Genomic DNA, 21,567 nt, shown 5'->3' with positions numbered 1-21,567 from the left:
TGTGTGTGTGTGTGTGTGTGTGTGTGTGTGTGTGTGTGTGTGTGTGTGTGTATAGATATATTTATATAAATTTTACTGATCCTTTCAACGACCTTTTGAGATAATTGCTATTATCCCATTTTCATAGCTAAGGAAACTGTGGTCAAATGAGTTGCTCAACATTGGAGGGTTAGTGTCAGACATGGCATTTGAACCTTGATTTCTCCTGACCTCAAAATCAGCCTTTTTCCCATGATGCTATCCTCCCCTTCCTCTTCATGGCCTGTATTGTATTACTATAAACAGTCTCACAGATGGAAAGTTGAAAGGGACTTTAGGTTATGAAAATACAAATTCATCAAATACAAGTCTTTATTTCACAGAAGAAAAAACTGAGGCACAGAGAGGTTAAATGTCTGCCTAGGGTCATAGAGCCAGCAAGTGTCTGAGGCAGAATTTAAAGCCAGGTCTTCCTAACTCCAGGTCCAGTGCTCTATCCACTACACTACTCACTCATCTTGAGTCAGGCCTCTTTCTTTAGGAACCTCCACGTACGAGTTTCATTTGTTCCTGATTCTGCTCTTCCTGTTTGCGTCTCTACCATGTGTTTCCCTCCTAGACTCCCATCTTTGAATTTTGGATTGGAGGCTGATAAATGTGACCCTGATTTCTTTCCTTTGAACGATGGTTTGGTTTTGATATTATAGCCCCAGACTGCATTCAGATTCTGATTCATCCATTAACAGTAGCTACACAAGAAGGATTTGATTCCCTTCTTCAGGAACTGACAACTCACAGTGTTCTGTGTCCAGATATCCCCGACACAGGATTTATTGTCAGAATGCTGGGGGTTTAGCTCTTCCTCTTCCATTAGCAGGTAGAGTTCCTTCATGCTGTTCACCTGTTAAGGAAACACAACAGGTAAAACTGAGAACTTGTTGAACCTTTTTGGAGAACAGTATGACAGGAGGCAGCAACATTTGTAAATATAATCCTACTTTTTCACTCAGTATTTCCAATATACCTTGAAAGTCCTTTCAAGAACCAAAAATCTGTTCCATGACATTCATAGCAAAATCAGAACACAGGATACACTATGACTGTGTAAGAGGGGGAAAAAAGCGAAGAAATGGACAAAGGATCCTTATGGAGACGTAGAAAAAGTAACTGAAAAGTTGTTGTGCAAAAAATGTAGAAGGACCTTTATAAAATAATGAAAAGTGAAAACAGCCAAACTGGAACAGAAAACATACTATGTATGACCATGTAAAAGGAAAAATGAATGAGAATAAATGGACAAAGAATCCTCATGGAGACGGAAGGAATGACTGAAAAGCTATTATGAGACTTTATGAATTGAAATTAATTTACTTATCCTTTTTTGGTCAACTTTGCCAATTTGCTTCAGAGTTGGTTTAATTACTAATTCTCTATTAGTGGTTTGAAGCATTTTTTCATGTGGTTATAGATAGGTTGTATTTCTTCCTTTAAAACTTGCCTGTTTATATCCCTGACCATTTATTAATTGTCAAAAATCACCAAAATTGTCCATTTTATCTTTTGTACTTTGTTTGGGCACAGTCATCTCAAAGAATTTATCCCTTGCCACTCTAAATTTGTTTATGATGTGAGCTTTTGTATGTAAGTCTTGTATCAGTTTGGAGCATATCTTGTATATAGTGTGAGGTGTTGGCCTAAACCCAATTTCTGGATGATTTTGATTACATAAGATATAAAAGGTTATTTTTTGTATAAACAAAACCAACAGTTAAGATTAGGAAACAATTAAATGAGAGAAAATAACCTTTGCAGCAAGTTTCTCTGATAAACGTCTCATTTCCAAGACATAAGGAATTGATTCAAATCTATATAAATAAGATCATTTAACAAATGGTTAAAGAATATCAATTAGTCAGTCTTCAGAAAGCTAACCTATTAACATCCACATGAAAAAGATGCTCTAAATCACTAATAATTAAAGAAATTAAAATTAAAACAACTCTGAGGTTCCACTTCATACCCATCAAAATGGGAAAGATGACAAAAAAGAAAAATAACATGTTAAAAGAGCTGCAGAAAAGCAGGAACATTAATGTAATTTTGGTAGAGCAGTCTTCTGTTGATAGTTATTCTGGAGAGTAATTTGGAACTATGCCCCCAAAGTTAATACACTGTGTATGCCTTCTGATCCTGTGATATTACTACTATGCCTATAATCCAAAGAAAGCAAAAAGGAAAAAAGACCTATATGTATGAAAATATTTATAGAAGCTCTTTTGCAGTATTGAAGAACTGGAAATTAAATGGGTCCATCAATTAAAGAACAACTGAACAAATTATGGTATATGAATGCTATTATCTCATAAGAAATGGTAAAAAGGATAGTTTCAGTGAAACCTTGGATGACTTGTGTAAACTGATGCAGTGAAGTGAACAGAACTAGAACAATTTATATAAGAACAATATTTTGAAACACCTAAGAATCCTGATTCATACAATGACCATTGAAGACTCCAGAGAATCAATGATGATATAATCTATCCATCTCCTGACAAGTGATGTACTCAAGATACAAAATAAAACATACCAATATATAAATTGGCCAATATAAGAATTTGTTTTGCTTGACTCTGCGTATTTGTTACAAGGATTTTGTTTTTCTTTCTTTTCAATGGGGGAAGGGAGTAGCAAGGAGAGAAAAATTCATTAAAAAGTTTAAAAAATTAGAAACTAATTTACTTAACTATAGATAGTTACTAAGCAAGTTTATTTGGTTGTAATGATGTCAATATTAGTTCATAAAATGTTTACTTAAAACCCCAAAATGCCACCAGTTGACAGGGATGATATTCTTACCTAGGTCATAAAGACCCCCCCCCCCATAATGAGGCCACCATTGATATACAGCTGAGGCCTGCTTGAAAGATCATCTACAACTAGCAATATAGCCCTTTCAGGGCTATAGTCTTTATATCATTATTCCTTTTCTTTAATTGGATAGAATAGGGAATAATGCTTTGTATTTTCATTAATATGCTGGCATTTCATGGTAGTCTGTCTAAATAGCATCCTGAATCACATATCTAGTTAAAAACTAAATGATGCGTTTTTTAAAAAAGGTAAACTACCTTAGTCTCCCAATTCATTAGATCTTATCTGTAGAGTACTCCCTCCACCAACCAGTTGTTGTGTCCCACTCTTTGTAACCCCATTTAGGGGTTTCTTGGCAGAGATACTGGAGTGGGTTGTCATCAGCCAGGGCACATCACAATCTACCCCTCTCATCTCTCCATAGAAGATTCATCCACCGAATGTGGTAGAGGCCTTCCTTTGGCTCTTTTCATATTGGGAGGATAGCAGTGTAGCATTTGGACTGTCCATCTGTTATCTTTCATTAGGCCCATTAGGCCCATGACAGGCCCATTTCCTTTTCTGAACATACATATCTTTGATAGTTTGTATATTTTATGCCATGTTTCTGACACAGGTCACTGTTAATAACATACTGCAGTTTGTTTAGACCATAGTCACTTAATACAGTAGCTAAAGTATCTCGTGTCACACTGTTCGAAGAACTGAGCTTCATTAAAGGATTTTTCTTTCCCAGGTTCTTTGGAAAGAAACAATGGTATACACTATAACCCTCAAAGGACTATATTTCTGATATAAGTGATCTTTCAGGCAAGTCTTCATTCTGTATCAATGGTATCCTCATTACAGATGTCCTTTTTGCCTGGGATAAAAAGAAAGCAGGAGGAAATTCAGAAGAGGATACAGATAATCAAAGTACTATCATATTACCACATTAAAGTTAATATGTGCTTTAAAAAACCTAAGTAAGAGGTTCATGGTTTCATATGTAATATGCTTTTTCTGTTCTTTGCATAAGGATATGTTCATGTATGTTAATATCTGTCGAGTTCATAATTTTTTGAAAATTAAAAAACAAAAACAGAGTAGGTGAGGGGCAGTCAGGGTCAGGGCCCTGAGCAAATCAGACCAAAGGAACTTTGGATCACTGTTTAAAAATGTTAGCTATAAATTAGGTCAAAAAACTAGCCATCAATTTTCTAGTAAGCAGGGGCACCCTCAATGTTAGGGCAAAGCACATCCTATCTCAATCCAATCAAATTATTTGCAAAATCACAAACTGCCCAGACAAAGAAAAGAAATAGAAAAGCAGAATCTATAGCTTCATGTAGAGACATGATCATTTCACTTCTCTGTTCAGGAATCTTTAATTCACTCTTTCTTGCCTGAATACAGTTCAGGATCCTTTTCCTGCCATTCATTGCCCTCTTCACACACACACACACACACACACACACACTCCACGTGGCAAACTGCATGACAATGAAAACACTCTACATTCTCTCACTTGCACACCTTTGTTTATACCATGATCCTGTGAGGTAAGAACTATAGCTATAATGGAAACTGAGTCTTAGGCTAAATTGCCCATGAGCTGATAGTATCTGAGGCAAAATTTGAACCCAGGTTATCCATTATACCACGCTGCTTCTAACTGTAGAGATAATGGTGAGAGTTGGGGAGGGCAAGGACAGAGGAAGAAAGAGAAACAACAATAGCGAGCATTTATATAATACCTATTATGTGTCAGGCACTATGCTGATAGAGAGGAAGAGAAAGAGGGAAAGAGAGAAATGGGCAAAAAAAGAAATGGGGGGAGGGGACAGATAGAGGTATACAGGGATGCACAGAGAATAATAAGAGAGAGTGGCTATCCACGTATCTCTGCAGCACCCCTCCAGCCACTGAGGCCTGTGAGCTCCAGGGTCCTCCATACCTCTAGAAAGTCACCGCCCTCACTGGGTAAGATCTTGCCCTGTCTCCAGCGTTTGAGGAACCATTTAAGCTTCATGAAAAGCAGCAGAAAGTTCTGCTTGAACTGTTGGGATTCCTGTACCAGGAGGTTCTTCTCCTGGCTCCAAAACTTCTGCTCTAGCCTCCTCTGGAGGTTCACACTCTGCAGCTCAAACTCCCTGCGTAGGAGAGTCTTCTGTTGATCTTCCTTCAGCTGCAGAAACAGAAACAAAAAAGTGATCAGCCCTGAGGCCCCCTTTTTGATCTTCCCAGGCCCTGCCTTATGTCCGACAAGCACACATGTACATGGGGTGATGTGAGGGATGCTTTATCCCCATTGATCCATTGGTGCTGGTGCCTGCCTGAAATCTCCTCTGCAGTTCATTCCCACCAAGCCTGGAGTAGTCATGAAAAAATGAACCTCCCTCCTTTCTTGGTAGAGTTTGGAGACTATGGTTGTGTAATATTGTATATTCAGTCAGACTCATTTCAAGTGTTGGTTTCTTTTCTTCCTTGCTTCCTTTTTTATTATTTGTTACAAAGGATGGCTTACTTAAAGGATAAGTAGAAGGGGAAAGAATCCATTTGGAAATGAAGGTAATGTTAAAAACAAAAGAGAGTGATAAAAGTCACAATTGAAAAGGGACGAATCGTAGAATGGCAGAGTAGGAAAGCACCCTAGAAAACCGAATTCAAAATGCTAGCAATAAAAGGGATTTTACAGAACATCTAGTCCCACTTCCTCATTTGACAGAGGAATAAACTGAGACACAGAGCATGGAAGTGACTAACTCAAGATCACAAATTAACTCCAGTTTTCTTCTTGACTTGAGAACTCATGAGTCAACATGAATGTGCTTACTCTTAGTAGAGAGGCAAAAAGAGCTCCCAGAAAGGATGTAAAAGGGTTGGTCACCAAAGTCAAACTTTACCTTCTTCACAATTTTGCCAAGAATTGGCTCTGTTCCCCATCCCTCCTTTTCTGGGTCCACAGAGATCTCCTGTGTCTAAGACATATTGCCTCCCCTGACTCCCAGAGGTAAAATTCAGGATCACTGAATTAAGGGATAGAAGGATCCTTAAGAGTCCTGTAGTCCAGCCTTGTCATTTTACAGAAGACAACTGAGGTGTGGGGGGGTCAAGGGAGGGAGGGACTTGTTCATGCTCACACAGCAAGAAAGTAGAGGCAGAATGTGAACCCATTTCCACTGAATCCAAATTCAGTGCTCTAATAACAACAGCATTTTTATAATACCTGCTATGATTCAGAATAATAACCATAATATCTAACATTGATGTAGCACCTAGCACAGGTTCTGCACTAAGAGCTTTACAGATAATTCACCTGATCTTCACAGCCTTTGGAGGCAGATGACATTATTATATCCATTTTACAGTTGAGGAAACTGAGGCAAACAGAGGTTAAGGGACTTGCCCAGGGTCACAGAGCTAGTAAATATCTGATCTGGATTTGAACTCCGGTCTTCCAGACTCCAGGCCCAGCACTCTATCCAGTCAATGTAACCACCCAGCTACTTCTTTTCACTAAGTACGTAGAGCCAAAAAAATTGATGCCAAGGGCCCCAGCACTTTTCTAGACTGTGAACTTCTGCTAAGAACACAGAACACCTACTGTTGTTGTTTTTGGGTTGTACGTCAGAGCAGCTGATGAGGAAGATGTTTCTAGAGGCTTTCTGCTGAAATTTAGGGATTCCCATTATAGCAGTAGAGGGGCTACTGGGTGCAGCTATATGATAAGCAAGTACCCTGGCTTCACCTTCCCCTCCCCTTCCCTCTGTTAGACAAAGAACCCAACCAGCTTTCAACCCCAGATCTCCCACCCTTTCCTCATGAAGAATTAGAAGTCACCTATATTCAAAGGTCTCTTAATCCTCAAATAATTACCATCTCTACACCTGGGAGACCAGACCTTCTCATGCCCTGACAAATTTCTTCTTTGACAGATCTCTAAATAGAACTGAATTCTGACATTCTTTGCATCAGTGTCTGGTTTCTAGCTCTGTGTTCTGAAAGGACACATTTACCAGACTAGCTTCTCTTTCCAGTCACCTGGGAACCACCATAACCTTGGAACCATCCTTGACATTTTTCCCCTCACTGCCCTTGTATCTACTCAGTTACCTAGTCCTGTCAATTCTGCTGCCATGACATCTTTCATATCTGTCCCCTTCTCACAATTCATGCATTTGTCTACCAGTTTGTCCCTCATATGGACTACAGTAATAGTTCCCTAAATGGATTACCTGCATCTAATCTCTCCTTTATTCTATCCAGGCAACTGTGCAAATGATCTTTCTAAGGGTCAGGTATGACCACTTTACTCCCTCACCCCTCTAAAATTTTCCCTGGCTCCTCACTGGTTTTAGGTTATAAGAAAGTTTGCTCACTTGACATTCAAAGACCTCCAAAATCTGGATCCTGTCTACTTTTCCAGGCTTATTTCATGACAATATTACAGCCAAAATGGATTACTAGTTGTTCCCTAAGCACTATATCCTCCATGCTAACCAGCTCTGACTGTTGAAGTCCTTCCCTCCTTTCTTTAAGGACCAACTCTGAAATTACTTCTACCATTAAGCATTCTCTGACTGTCTCCTCCCTCATCAAGTGAAAGTGATATATCCCTCCCCATTTTTTGTTATTGATGCTTTAAAAAAAAAAGTCATACATTGCTGCCATTTCCCAATATCATACCACAACAGAACCCTCCCATATAAGAAAACAAAGTGAAATAAGCAGAGTGAAGTAAGCCCAGTCAAGAGAACAATGTCTATACAACATTGTAAAAGAAAACAACCGTACAAAACCTAAGAACTATGATTAATGCAATGACTAATCAAGACTTGAAAAGACTGATGACGTAGCATGTTTCCCACCTCTTGGCAGAGAGGGTGGACAAGAGATACAGAAAGAGACATTTTCAGACACAGCTAATATATTGATTTTGCTTGACTATAACTATTTGCTATAAGGTAGGGCATTTTTCAGGAAGGTGAGTTGGGAGACTAGGGATAGGAATAATACTGAAAGAAGAAAAGAAGAAAATGGGACAGCTAGGTGGTACAGTGGATAGAGCACTGGTCCTGGAGTCAGGAGGACCCGAGTTCAAATCCAGCCTTAAACACATGATACTCACTAGCTGTGTGACTCTGGGCAAATCACTTAACCCCAATTGCCTCACCAAAAACAAACAAACAAAAAAGTACCAATGAAACATTTTAAAAAATATACAGAAGAGAGCAGAAGGAAATTCAGAAGGGACATAGACAAGTAGGGCAATGTTGGAGAACTACTGGATTAAATATAACATATACTTTAAAAAAAGAAAAAGAAAAGGAGAAGAGAGAAAGTACAGTTACATGAAACAAATTGACACGCTGACCAAGACTGACACAGATGCCTCATACCACATTTGGAGTCCATCACCATTGTATAGATAGGAGGAAAGTTTATTTCATCGTCACCCCTCTAGAAGTCAACATTAGCCATTGCATTGATCTGAGTTGTAATATCTTTCAGTGCCACCTCATTTTTTTCACAGCATTTCCCCTGGACCTCTCCTTTATATCTTTCTTACTATGCCTTTTATTAGATTTACTTATGAATGAAAAAATGAATAAATGAAAAAGCATTCATTAAGCATTCACTATGGACAAAGCTGTGTTCTTTCTTTCTTTCTTTCTATCCTTCTGTCTATCTATCTACATGTCTTTTCCCCTATTACAATAGAATCACAGAATGTCAGAACCAGAATGGGCCTTGGAAATCATTTAGTCCGCCTTTCTCATTTTACAAATGAGGAAATTGAGGCCTAGAGAAGTGAAGTGTTTGTTCAAGGTCACAGCTGGTGAGTGGAAGAATATAACCCAAACTCGGGATTGTTTTTACTTCAAGTCAAAACATGGGCAGCTAGGTGGCACAAGAGATAGAGTACTGAGCCTGGAGTCAGGAAGACCTGAATTCAAATCTGGCCTCAGATACTAGCTGTGTGACCCTGGGCAAGTCACTTGACTCTATTTGCCTCAGTTTCCTCATCTGTAAAATGAACTGGAGAAGGCAATGGCAAACCACTCCAGTATCTTTGCCAAGGAAAAAAAACACTACCCAAATGGTGTCATAAACTGAAACAAATGAACAACAACAAATTTCACTGTAGTGATACACTGTTCTATATCCATCTCCTTGAGATTTGGGTCTGTGTTATAGCTATCTTTGCAGAAGGTACCGTCCAGACAGCTCTGCTGCTGGCTCCCTAGGACACTAAAGCTTTTGTCCTTAGACTGAGGCAAAGGGCTGGCTGGGGTAGAACACAGAACAGGCACTGTCACTGACCTGGAAGATTTTTTGATTGAAATTCTCTGCATCCTCTTTACGCAGCTGCCTCTCTTGGGAAAGCTGTTCTTGAAGGCCCCGAAGGCTCTCATGGGCTTCTGAGAGCACCAGCTGTAGTTCTTTGATCTGGGGAATGATGATGTTGATGAGGATGATGATGATTATGGTGATGATAATAATAATAATAATGTCATATTTGTATAGCACTTTAAAGTGTACTAAGTACTTTCCCAACAACAACTCTGCAGAGTAGGTATTGTAAATACTCCAGTTTTTCAGTGGAAGAAACTGAGGCCCAGACATAACCACAATGTTTAACTGGGGTCAAGCCCTGAGCCCCCAAGTGCTAATGTTCTCTTAGAACCAAGGCACACTGTTCACTACACTCTTGCCATGAGAGACAGACTCAAAGCCCTGTTGAAGTCTTCCTTCACTGGGAGATCCAGGGGACTCAGGAAGGAGTAAAGTCAGAAATCCCTGTCTTTTATCCTTAAATGTTCCCCACGGAATTGTCCTGGGAGTATAGTGGTACCTCTGACCCCTTCTACACAAAGCACATGGTCATTCCTCCTTTACTCTTTTCCCATTAATCTATGCTTCATAACACAGCTAGCCCTAAGCCCATTTTCAGTTCTCTCTAGCCCAAAGTAACTTCTCCCTTTGAACCTTCTGCAACATTTACTGCTCACTTTACTCATCTGGCAACTAATCACAAATGGCCTTGTGTCACTTCTCATATTATGATTTCATACCTCATAGGCTTGTCTGGTTTCCCCAATTAGACTGTAAGCTTCTTGAGAGTCAGGAACTCTGTGTTAAATCTCTTCTGTATCACCACACATGTGTACACATAATACCTAGCACAGAGCCTGAGCTCAGCAAATATTGCTTGACCGATCAATCAATATTAAGCACCTACTATGTGCCAAGTACTGTGCTAAGTGCTGGGGATACAAAAAGAGGCAAAAGACTTGTCCTCAAGGAGCTTATAATTGAATGGGGGAGACGACATGCAAACAAATATATGCAAAGCAATCTATATACAGGATAAATAGGAGATAATTAACAGAGATAAGGCACTGGAATTACGAGAGGTTGGGGGAAGCCTTCCTGTAGAAGGTGGGATTTCAGCTGGGACTTAAAGGAAGCCAGGGAGGTCAGTAGTTGGAGTTGAGGAACTATTGAGTAGTAGAATGGCATAGTCAGACCTGGACTTTAGGAAAATCACTTTGGTGGCTGAATGGAGGATGGACTGGAGTAGGGAGGAGACTTGAGGCAGGCAGACCCACCAGCAAGCTACTGCAACAATCCAGACATGAAATGATGAGGGCCTGCACCAGGTGGTGGCAGTGTCAGAGGAGAGAAGGGGGATATTCAGGAGATGTTGCAAAGGTGAAATCAGCAGGCAAATGATTAATTGACTACAAACATGGCATTCATGTTGTTCTCTCATTGACCCCCTTAGGTATTCAAATGTTATCAGTCCCAGTCTTGTTTTCTGTCCACTATACCTTGCTGGAGCCCCATTAACATACACAAACTGCCATCCTCAATAAATGTCTATGTCCCTAGTAGAGGACCCCTAAAATATATGTCTGAATAAGGCCTGAATTGGCTTTATGGGCCACCCTAGGAAATCATTACAGACCTAAGAGAAGGACCCCCAGGGGCATGGTGATTCTAGAACAGGTTCTGGGCAGCTCCAGGGCACAAGCCCAAGTGGCAATCAAACCAACCCTATGGTCATAAGATCATAGACCTGAAGCTGGAAGATACCTCCAGATCGATTTAGTCCAACCCCCCTTAATTTTACAGATGAGGAAACAAAGGCCCAGGGAGGTCAATGAACAAAGTAATAAGCGTCAAAGGTGAGATTTCACCCAACCGTCCCAGAGCAAGGAAAGACCCTTGAAAGCCAGCCTGAGTCCAGAGAGACCCCTTAGACTAGCTATGGATTTTCCAGATCTCAACTTATCCTGTACCCAGGGAAACCTCAAGGAGGCCTGCTAAGATTTATGATAAACTTGAGAAAGGCAGCATAACTTGTAATATGCTGGGGGGAATGGGACAACCTAACACTCCTTCCTCATAGAATCCCTTCCTTCAAGATGCAGCTCAAGTACCACCTCCATGAAGCCTTTCTTGATTCCCCCCCACAACTGCTAATGACTTCCCTTCCAACCTACCTTTTATTTTAACTACTTTTAATTTATTTTGTATTTATTCTGTATGTAGTTATGTTCTTGTCTCCTTTGGAAGAGTGTAAGCTCCTTGATGGCAGAGATTGTTTCATTCTAACACAGGGCTTATACATTGGAGGCACTTGACAAATGCCTGCTGATTGATTGACTTTTGGGGACTGCTCCAGAATCCCTTCTTATGAGGCCTAGCCTTCTTGTCCTGGAGTTCCCTGCTCTAACCATTCCCAGGACCCCCTGGCCCAGGCGCACCTCAGTAGCATAGGATTCATTGTCTTCAGCTTGATAAGTCTTGTAGCTCCGGGTGAGTTCGGGTTTGGGATCCGGGTCGCTGCTAGTGCTGCAGAAGGCCTCCCTGGCCCGGGGCTCCCAGTCTGGCAGGTCTCTAAAGTCAGGCTGCATGCACGAGCAAACCAATGAGAACAAACAAAAAGAGCTGGGAGATCAAAGGGGTGAGGAGAATAACCCAGAAAAACAGAACAATGGGTATCCAAGAACAGCAAAAGCTACAAGATGAGGAAAAGGAGGAGGGAAGGTACAGTATGGCACAGGAAAGTAAAGAAAACAAAGTAAAAAAACAAAAAACGATGAGCAGGAAATAAGTGGACTGAGTTGTATAGGGGGAGGGGAATAGGAAGAGGAGAAAAGAGAAAATGGAAAAGGGAGAAGGGGAAAATGTACAGACACTAATATGGTATCATGCAGAAGCAGGGGAAGGGAAACCAGGGCCCAAGGAGGCAATACTCTCAATAAATGACCCCATACTTGATCCTTCAGCCCATCTTTCTCCAGGACATGTTGAAAGGGAAAGCCCCACTCCCTGCACCTTTGGCTTCTTTGATCTCTTTTGAGCTGCAAGGACTATATTCCATTTTCATCTAATCCCATTACTTGTTTGGTTTAGCTGAGTTAAGACCTGCCTCTCAGAGAAAGAGATGAGAAAATAGAAAATCTCTGTTCTCCTATTTATAATACTTATAATAATAATAATAATAATTAAAACTGACATTTACATATCACTTTAATCCTTGCAAAGCACTTTACATATATTTTCTCCTTTGGAGCTTATCAACAATCTTGTAAGGTAGGCAGGTGCTTTTCTTATTTTCATTTTACAGATTAGGAAACTGAGGCTCATAGAAATGAAGTGACTTGTGAAGGGTTGCAGAACCAGGAAAGGTCTGACCTAAGATTTGAACCCACGTCTTATTAACTTCAAGTCTAGCATCCTGTACATTATGACTCTCTGACTATATATGCTGTTTGGGGGCAGGAAGAAAAACACCTTCCCGCTCTACAGAGGCAAGAAGTTTTTAGAACAGGGGCACTTTGGAGAGGGGAGAGAGCAACTGTTACCTTTGAGCTTTCGTGAGGTTGGTGTATGTAGCTGTGGTCTGAGTGTTGGTGCCTGTGGCTGTGTAGCTCAGACAATGGGGAAGCTGTAGTTCAGTATGAATCTCACAGCTCTCTGGCGTGTGGTAGGTATATGTTGTAATATGGTACATCCTGTGTGTGTGTCGTGGGGAGTCTATAGGGACAAAGACTGTGTCCTGGATCATGAGAACAGCACGTGGGAAGGAAATAGCATCAGAAGGGACCTCCAGGGTCATCTAGTCCCTTTGAGAGATGAGAAAACTAAGGCCCGGAGGGAAGTAGCTTGCCAAAGCTCATGCAGGCAGGAAGTAGCCTTGCTGGCATTCAAACCCAAGTGCTCTAACTCCAATCTAGTGTTCTCCCCATTATACTGTGCCCCTCTCTCTGTAAATCCCCCTCAATCCTATCATGGTGCCTGGCACACTGGTACTCATACATGTTTGCTGATTGACTGAATGGATATATTCACTCAGTTATTTAATATGCCTTTATTAAGTATCAATTATGTGCCAGAACTTTGATGGGCCCTGGGAATTCAGAGACAAAAATAAAACAGCCCTAGCCCTCTACTGAGGATGAACGTACACACTTAAGTAAATGCAGAGTATTTGGGGTGGGGGAGGGCAGAAGGGCACTAGCAACTGGCCCCATGTAGGAGGTGGCTCAGGAGCTGAGTTTCAAAGGAAGCTAGATTGGAGAGATAGATGAGGAGGGAGTGAATTCCAGGCACGAAGGACAGCCCGAGCAAAGGCAAGTGGGAGACAAAATGTTGTGTTTGGGAAACAAGTAGGCCAGCTTGGTTAGAACACAGAGTTCATGAAGAGGAGAAATAGGTGATAAGCCTGGAAAGATGGGCTCCAGACAGATTTTGGAGGACTTAAAAGCCAAGTAGAAGAGTTTGTCATGTATCTTGGAGGCAACAGGGGGCCACTGGAACTTCCTGAGTAGAATTCTGGTTGACATGGTCAGACCTGAGCTTTAGGAAAATTTATTTGGCAGCTTTATGGAGAACAGATTGGAGATGAAAGAGGCTTGTAACAGGCAGACCAATCAGGACGTTGTTACAGTAGCCCAAGCAAGAGATGATGAGAGTCTGGACTAGGGTGGTGACCCAGTGAGGTGAGAGAAGGAATATGTGCCTGGTTCTTAAGCAGCGATGACTTGCACCTTTTAATGCCTAACAGCATTATCAGTAGTTATTACCATATTAACCATATTACTAGTAATAATTACCATATTAACAATATGGCCATGAACTGTTAGGTATTAAAGTTATCTGCATTTGTCTCAAATCTCCAAACTAGACTATAAACTGTATGAGGACAGGGCATAGGCCTCATAAGTCATAGATTCCTCCAACAGAATGTGAGCTGCTGCTTCTTCTTCTTCTTCTTCTTCTTTTTTTTTTTTTTTTTTGGTGAGGCAGTTGGGGTTAAGTGACTCGCCCAGAGTTATACAGCTAGTAAGTGTTATGTGTCTGAGGCCGAATTTGAACTCAGGTCCTCCTGACTCCAGAGTCAGTGCTCTATCCACTGCACCACCTAGCTGCCCCAGAATATGAGCTTCTTGAAGGCAAGAGCCATTTAATTTTTGTCTCTGTATCTTTAGCAACCTAGCACATATTATGCATTTAATAAATGCTTGTTGATAGTCTATTGAATGAATGCATATAATGAGCTAGATGTTCTCTGAATGTAGCTACTTAGAAAAGCTACATGAATTCCTTCATACTACTACAAAAGGGGTTCTTAACCCAGGGTCAGTAAACCTTTTTTTAAAAAATACTTGATAACTAACTATTTTGATATGATTAATTTCCTTTATAATTCTATGTATTTTATTTTATGCATTTAAAAACATTATTCTGAGAGGTCTATAGGTTCCACTAGATTGCCCAAGGAGTCTATGATACAAAATAGTTACAATATATACAATAGATACAAAGAAACCCTGCATGAGGGTATCCATGACATGATGTTCCTATCCTACCTCCTTCCTTCTTTTCTTTTCTTGTCCAACCTTCAAGGCTCAGCTTCTTCCTCAAATCTACCTCTACTCCTCTAGCCCCTATTAACTTCTCTCAGATCTGAACTTCAGTAACATGTAGAGACTCATAACACTGGAACTTATCCTGTCTTATATTTCTCTCTGAGTGGCCCTTTGTTAGTGTCATCTTACTAAAAAATTTATAAGATCCCTGAGGGCACAGGTTTTGTGTTTTACAAATATTCCAACAGTGGGAGGTACACTGCTAGGCAAAGAGTAAGGGCTCCATAAATGCCCATTGAATGATTCACCCTGTAACCAGTTAGCTCAGCAGGTCAAGATGACAGGATTCAGCTCCTTACAGGCCTGAGAGCTTTGTTCTGTTCCTCAAAGTTACCATCTGCACATTGGCCCTTGGCCAACTCTCTCACAAATGCATGCCATGATCACTAGAAGAATAACCAGGGGACACTCAGTATTATCTAACATGGCTAGTGCTAAGGATGGTGCTCTTCACCCTGAACTGTTTTACAAATGTCTGCTTAATGAAATGGAATGCCAGGGCACTGTCCTGGAGTGGGAAGTTTATTTCTTCCCTAAAATGAATTTTTTCAAATGCTTTGAATATTCAGTGGTACAGAGTCCTTCTGAGACACCAGGCATTTATTGGCCAGAGAAGTATGGAAGTTCAGGCAACTATGGCTCCCCAGCTACTGAGCCTTAGGGAAAAGGTTTTAGGAATCCAGACACCAAGGAAGGTCTGTTGGCACTGATTAAGTACAAGCAAGGCTTCGCCGACTTAGTAAGGGCCTTGACACAGCCCCTTCATTTCACTTCCTAAAACTTACCTCATTTCAAGCTGGTATGTCTTTCTTGAATACACAGTCCTTTCTGTTTTTCTGACCTTGGGAATGCTGCCCTGAGGCCACCTGGAATGCATTGCCCTCCCACTACCTGCTATACATGTGCCTTCAAGGCCCAGCTCAAGCCCAACCTCTTTGATAAAGTCTTCCTTCCACAACTCTGCTAGCTTTCCATAACTCTCTAAACTGCCCATTAGCATGAATAGTTATAGAAACCAAATATATGCTGCCTTATTCCATTTTCAAAGTATAACCAGTATCTTGGTAACTGAACTGTTAGTTCCTCTAGGTAAAGACCTATTGCAGGGCAAGGCATAAAAGAGGTACTCAGTGAACAGGATGATAAGATCGCAAACTTTGCACTAGAATTAACCCTAATTTTAGCCCAAATCCTGTCATTTTACACAGGATGTAACTGAGGCCCAGAGAGGGGAATGAACACACCAGTAATAAGTCAAAGAGCCAGGTTTTGAATCCATGTATTCCTACTACTAATCCAGTGTTCTTTCCACTATACTCCATGGACACACATTGATTACTTGAATGCCCACTTCATGCACTTGCAGATTGGACAACATCCATACTATCAAATCATTGGTGGTACCACAGTATAGTGCATATAGCATGTCCCATTTCCCTGTAAAGGAACAGGACAGTGAAAGAGGGAGGTATAAGTTGGTTTGGGTTCCGTTAAAAAGCAAAAAAGGTTAGCATGGCAAAGAAATCTGTAATTGTAGTGAGGAATACACTCCACCTGAGAGAAAGAAGAATGACCTTAGTCTTACCTGGAAGTCAGAGCCATGCTCTTTGCCCAGAACTTCCTTGGAGGAATCCTGGGCCCCTGGGATTGGCAGAGAGGAGGTTTCTGTAGACTCTTTCAGAGAGTCCCCAATGCTATTATCCACTTTCCTCATGAAAGTGTTCAGCTCCTGCTGCAGAAGCCCAAGCCTTACGAAGATAACATTGATAAGTTTGGAATCGCTGGGGCTCTCGCTGTTGTCCAGGGACTCATTCAACATGAGGTCTGCACAATCATTGTCCAGGCATAGCTTGAGGCTGGATATGAAGCCATTGGCATCTGAAATTAATACATCGATAGCTTTGCTGACCAGGGCAGCCTGGTCCCGGATGCTTGGCAAAGCCTCCAGGTCTCTGGTTTTAAAGAGCTTGGTGAGGTGGGGGTCAGGTAGCTTTGCGACACCATTGTCCGCTGTCCGCTCAGGGTGGCCTAGAGTATCGTTCTCTCCCCCAATGGGCACTTCTCTCCAGAGGGTGGTGGGGATGCACTGGGCAGAATCCCCAGCCTCAGCATCTGTCTCGAGCATGGGCCGCATGGTCTGACAGGAGGCCAGGTCGCAGCGCTGCAGGTTGGAGAGCAGGACCCGGTTCTCATACTGCAACTTCTTTACCTTCCCACTGAGCTCGCTGATCTGGATCTTGGCAGTGGCCAGCTCCTCCTGAGATGGCTCACTGATCACCGAGCAGCTGTCCTCGGACAAGGCGACGTCCAGGTCGTGCTCTGACTTGTACTTGTTCAGCTCATTCATGAGAAGTTTGTTCTGGTCTTCCAACTCAGCAGAAGACCTCCTCAGGAGCTCGGCTTCCTCCTCCACAAACTGAAGGTGTCTCCTCAGCTCAGCCAGGCTCTCCCCGGACTCCCCCCCGCAGTTTGTGGAAGAAAAAGCAAACCGTATGTCAGGGCCAATGTAGTCTTTGTCACCCTGCCCTCTCGTGTCCTCCATCTCCGCCCTCAGCCCCCGGTTCTCCACCTCAAGCTCGACGATCCGGCGGCTCAAGATGTTGGCCTCTTCCTCGACAAGCTTGAGATGCGCCTTCAGCTCGGCTTCCCTCGAGTGAGGGGAGTCAGCGAGCTCCTCCACAGACAAGGAGCTGTCCAAGTCCCCATACAGAGACCGGTACTTGACCAGCTCCTCCTTCATGCTGTCGTTGTCCTTAGCTAATTTAGTGAGCTTCTTGCACATCAGGGCTGACTCTTCCTTGGCAAAGTGCAACTGACACTTCAGATCTGCGTTGTCCTCCTAAGAGCCAGAAACAGACATAAAATTTTAAAAAAATGCCAAGAATGTTATCAGTAGAACCACATTTGGCTTGGTGGCCTATTGTCTCATGTCCTCAGCTGCCTGAGTTATGGGACCTAGGGCAAATCGCTTCGTCTCATTTTCCTCATCTGTAAAATGGAGATAATAACATTTTCTGCCTTCCTTACAGGATGGTTGGGGCAATTAAAAAGCACTTGGAGAATTTGTTTGGTACTTTTCTAATGCTCCTTTGGGTTTATTTTATCAAATGCACAGGTTATCTCCCATAGCTGGAATGTCCCCCATCCACCTTTGCCTCTGGAACTCCTCAATCCCTTTGAGGCTTGACTTACACAACCTCCACCAAGGGCACTTTCCTGATCTCCCCAGGGGTTTGTTCCCCTGAACCCATCACCTTACATTTGTCTTGCATATATTGTGTATTCATTTACCTATGAAGATGTCGCATCTTCTACCCTCACCCCATGTAGAATGTAATCTCGGAGGGCAAGGACCTTTTTACAGTCAGTTCTGTTGTAATGCATATTTCAAAAATGCCATCTTGTTCCAACGTGATAGATATATTTGGGAACATTTTGAGCATAATTTGAAACAATGAGAATGAAGAAAACTATAGCACTTCACAACAACTCACAAGCTGTAACCCATTTGAGGCCTGCTTCCACATGCAAACTTTAGGTCTTTATCAAGATAATTGACCATATTTGTTATATATCATCTGGTGCAGTAGGAGCTGGTCTGAACCACCCCCGCCACTCACCCCCTCTTCCACCGTGCCCAGAGTTTTGGTCTGCCCAATTTGCTTGTATGGCCCAGGCACAGGCCAAGCAGCAGCCCAAGGCCACAGAAATGGCCATTATCTATTGGAATATTTATATATTCCATAACTTTTAACATGGATATAAAATTGTGCTACTGGTTTTCATTACATTCTTATCATTTTTTTTAATGTGTCACTCATGAAGTTTTTGAGTGTCATATTCCTAAACTCATTTTCCCCATAAAATCTGTGGTTTTTACTGACTGGTTTTGCATAGCTCAGGGCTTTCTAGGAACATATATGTTGAATTGTAGCAGAACTGACTGTATTTGTATCCTGAGTACATAGGACATAGTAGACACTTGATAAATTATTAAATTATTAGCATTATTAAAATTCAAGTAACTCCCAGTCTACATCTCTGGCCCTAAATCTCTCCTGAAATCCACTCTGTTATCACTATTTGTTATAGATATCTTGACAGATCTTGTACAGTTTTTCATTTCTCTGTTGCCCTCCTTCCAGTTTTATACTTAAATGCTTTCACAGGATGACCTGACTTAGCTGGGTCTCTCAAGGATGATCTGATTTAACCGAATATCTTATCACCATACTTTCTATAAATTGTTTTCTTCCCTCAATTACATTTCACTATTTTATGAGGCATAATCTTCCATAATTCTCTAAGATTTTATAAACAAGCTAATACTCTAAATTGATGTCCTTGGCTGCCATAGTTCTATGCCTGGTAAGACAATTGTTTGTTTTTGTTGTTTACTGACTGAGTAGTTGATAGGCCTTTATGACCTCTTTGTGATTTGGGGGAAGGGAAGGGTAAGGAAAAACCTGTAATTTCATTAGAATTTCCAGGGAGGAAACTCCCCTACAAAAGTAGATTGCTTCCTATTCTGTAACTTACAGCATTAGAAAGTTACCTGGGCCATTGAGAGGTTAAGTGTTCAGGGTCACACAACCTGTATGTCTCAGATAAGGAACTTAAAAGCCCAGGTTTTCCTGACTTGGACGCCATCTATTTATCTATACACAACATGACCTTATACTCAAAATCATACGGAGTCACTGGGGCTTGAACCCAGTTATATAACTGAAATGGTCACTATAGAGACGAGACTATAAAAGGAGCAAAATGAGGCAAGAGCATGGATAATGGGAGAAAAGGGAGGGGCAGAAGGACTGTAGGTCTGAATGAGGATGAAGAATAATTTATGAAGAATGAGGCAGAAAGAGGGGAACTTCAGAGCTCAAGAGCAAGAAAAGAGCACAATTCTGGGTATGGTCTAAGATGTGTCCTCTCTCCTGGCTGATTAAGGTGGAGTCAAGGTCAAAGTCTTGGGAGTCAAGGAGGTGGATGGAAGGGTGCTGAAGGGCATATGATGCTTTCCATTTCCTGGTACCTATGGGATCCTGGTTCCCTCTGGTGGACAGCTCATCCTTCTTCATTTTGGGTCGCTCCTACTTTCAGGTTCCTTGACAAACTAAGCCAGTAACAGAGATAAGCTTTCAGACCTTCTTCCCACAATCACTGGGCAGCATCTGAAGGTGCTGGTATCTAATTATATCACTTTGACATGATCTTTATTGCTGTAGTCTACTGCCCTCCCAATCATATACCCTCTTTTCTCAAAGAGTTTAGTACCTGACTCAGTCTTCCTTTCCAATCCAAAACTTTGCCTGTATATTTAGGAACTTCAGTATATAAGTACCAGAAGTAGAAAGTGTAAGAAAGGATTTGGTTAGATAGGAGTTCTCTAATGACAGTGCAGGGGTTCCAGAGGATACGATGGAAGGAGGATGGAAAGTAGAAAATGGCAGGACTGAGTTAGATGGAGAATGGGAAGTAGAAGGAAGAGGGTTTTCAAGGCAGTGACTCTGAATCACCAGGATCAGGAAAGAGAAGAGGATGTACAAGTCTGCTGTCATTGGATGGGGGAAGTGCCTTCCCAAGATTTCAAAGTATACTAGGCCAATGGGTGAATTCTGTAGCTTTGCCTCTGTGGCCTTTACTGTACGAGGCCAGTTTAGACTGTCAAACCTTCAAGACTCCATATCCCTGTTAGCAAAGGCTATGGGGAAACTCTTTGTAGGTTCTGACGTGCCAAGCCTGAAGCACTTAGGACTCACTTCCTCCAGGAAGCTTTCCCACGAACCTTCACCTCAAAATGTTGACTTCTCAGTTTTGCATTCCTAGGCCCTCAGCTACAGTTTGCACTGTAGCTATTTCTTTGCATTCTTAGTTGTTCCCTTTAAGGTAGTCATCTTATTAAAAGGTAAACTTCTTGAGGTCAAGGCCCAAGTCTTCTTAGATAAACAGGTGAGTTTTTTAGCGACTGAGGGGAAATAGAGTAAGCTAGGTAGTCATTCCATGCCTGGATTCTCTGGGCACCTCTGAAATTCCCCACATCCAGATACTGTACCACTCATGACTTTTCTCACTATTGATTTCAATTTAACGAGCATTTATTTAGCACCTACCAGACATAAGCCCAGGTCCTTGATGCTAGGAATCTAAAGACAAAAAAGCTAAAACAATCCTTAGCCTTAAGGAGCTTATAGTCTACTGGGGGAAACAACACACATTGATTAGTAAATGTAATGCCTAGCAAAGTCCAATTCTTCTTTTATCTGCCTCAGGGTACCTAACATACAGCAGGCACTTAAAATTGATAAATTAATAAGTTCATCCAAACAGCCTGAAGGTCACTAGCTCCTTCCATTCAGTCACTCATCATTTCATTCATTCAACTGTTATGTATGTTAAAAAACTGTTTATCCCAGAAAAAAAAATATGGAAATATGTGCATGGGTTGACAGCATAAGCAGCCCAAAGCTTCAGCCCATGATGACTTTAGGCCTTTCCTCCCCTCCATCTTGCTAAGTATAAGTATTTCAGTCCACCAGAATTTTTTGGAGCACAGAAGGACTGAAGGGTACAGTGAAGGAACACTGGTTTTAGAGTCAGACCACTTGCTTGGATTTGTATCTGGATTTTGCCACTTACTATGTGACCTTAAGGAGTCATTCCTCCTTTCTGGACTTGTTCTCTCATCTGTAAAAATGAAAGGGTGGGGCTAATTGACATCCAGATTCCCTTCTGGTTCTAAATCTTTGAAACTCAGGAGGCTTAGGTTCTAGTACCCACTCTTTCACTA

General features: G+C 41.6%; 1 protein-coding gene across 2 annotated transcripts in view; it reads right to left on the bottom strand.

Annotated features, from left to right (window-relative positions):
- Nucleotides 1-21,567, bottom strand: part of SOGA1 (suppressor of glucose, autophagy associated 1) — a 121,173-nt gene that overhangs the window by 22,093 nt on the left and 77,513 nt on the right. The window contains exons 5-9 of one of the 2 annotated variants that reach the window (XM_027867173.1): nt 16,363-17,616; nt 11,607-11,750; nt 9,157-9,282; nt 4,787-5,017; nt 776-880 (exon numbers count right to left, since the gene is read on the bottom strand). In XM_027867173.1, the coding sequence (XP_027722974.1) occupies nt 776-880; nt 4,787-5,017; nt 9,157-9,282; nt 11,607-11,750; nt 16,363-17,616 (1,860 nt within the window). The remainder of the gene's footprint in view (nt 1-775; nt 881-4,786; nt 5,018-9,156; nt 9,283-11,606; nt 11,751-16,362; nt 17,617-21,567) is intronic. The other variant, XM_027867174.1, reaches the window with a different exon arrangement.

Source organism: Vombatus ursinus, unplaced genomic scaffold (genome assembly GCF_900497805.2).
Source record: "Vombatus ursinus unplaced genomic scaffold, bare-nosed wombat genome assembly UNPS02014785.1, whole genome shotgun sequence".
Taxonomy (NCBI): domain Eukaryota; kingdom Metazoa; phylum Chordata; class Mammalia; order Diprotodontia; family Vombatidae; genus Vombatus; species Vombatus ursinus.
The sequence above is the reverse complement of the archived record's forward strand: the minus strand, read 5'-3'. Positions and strand labels throughout refer to the sequence as shown.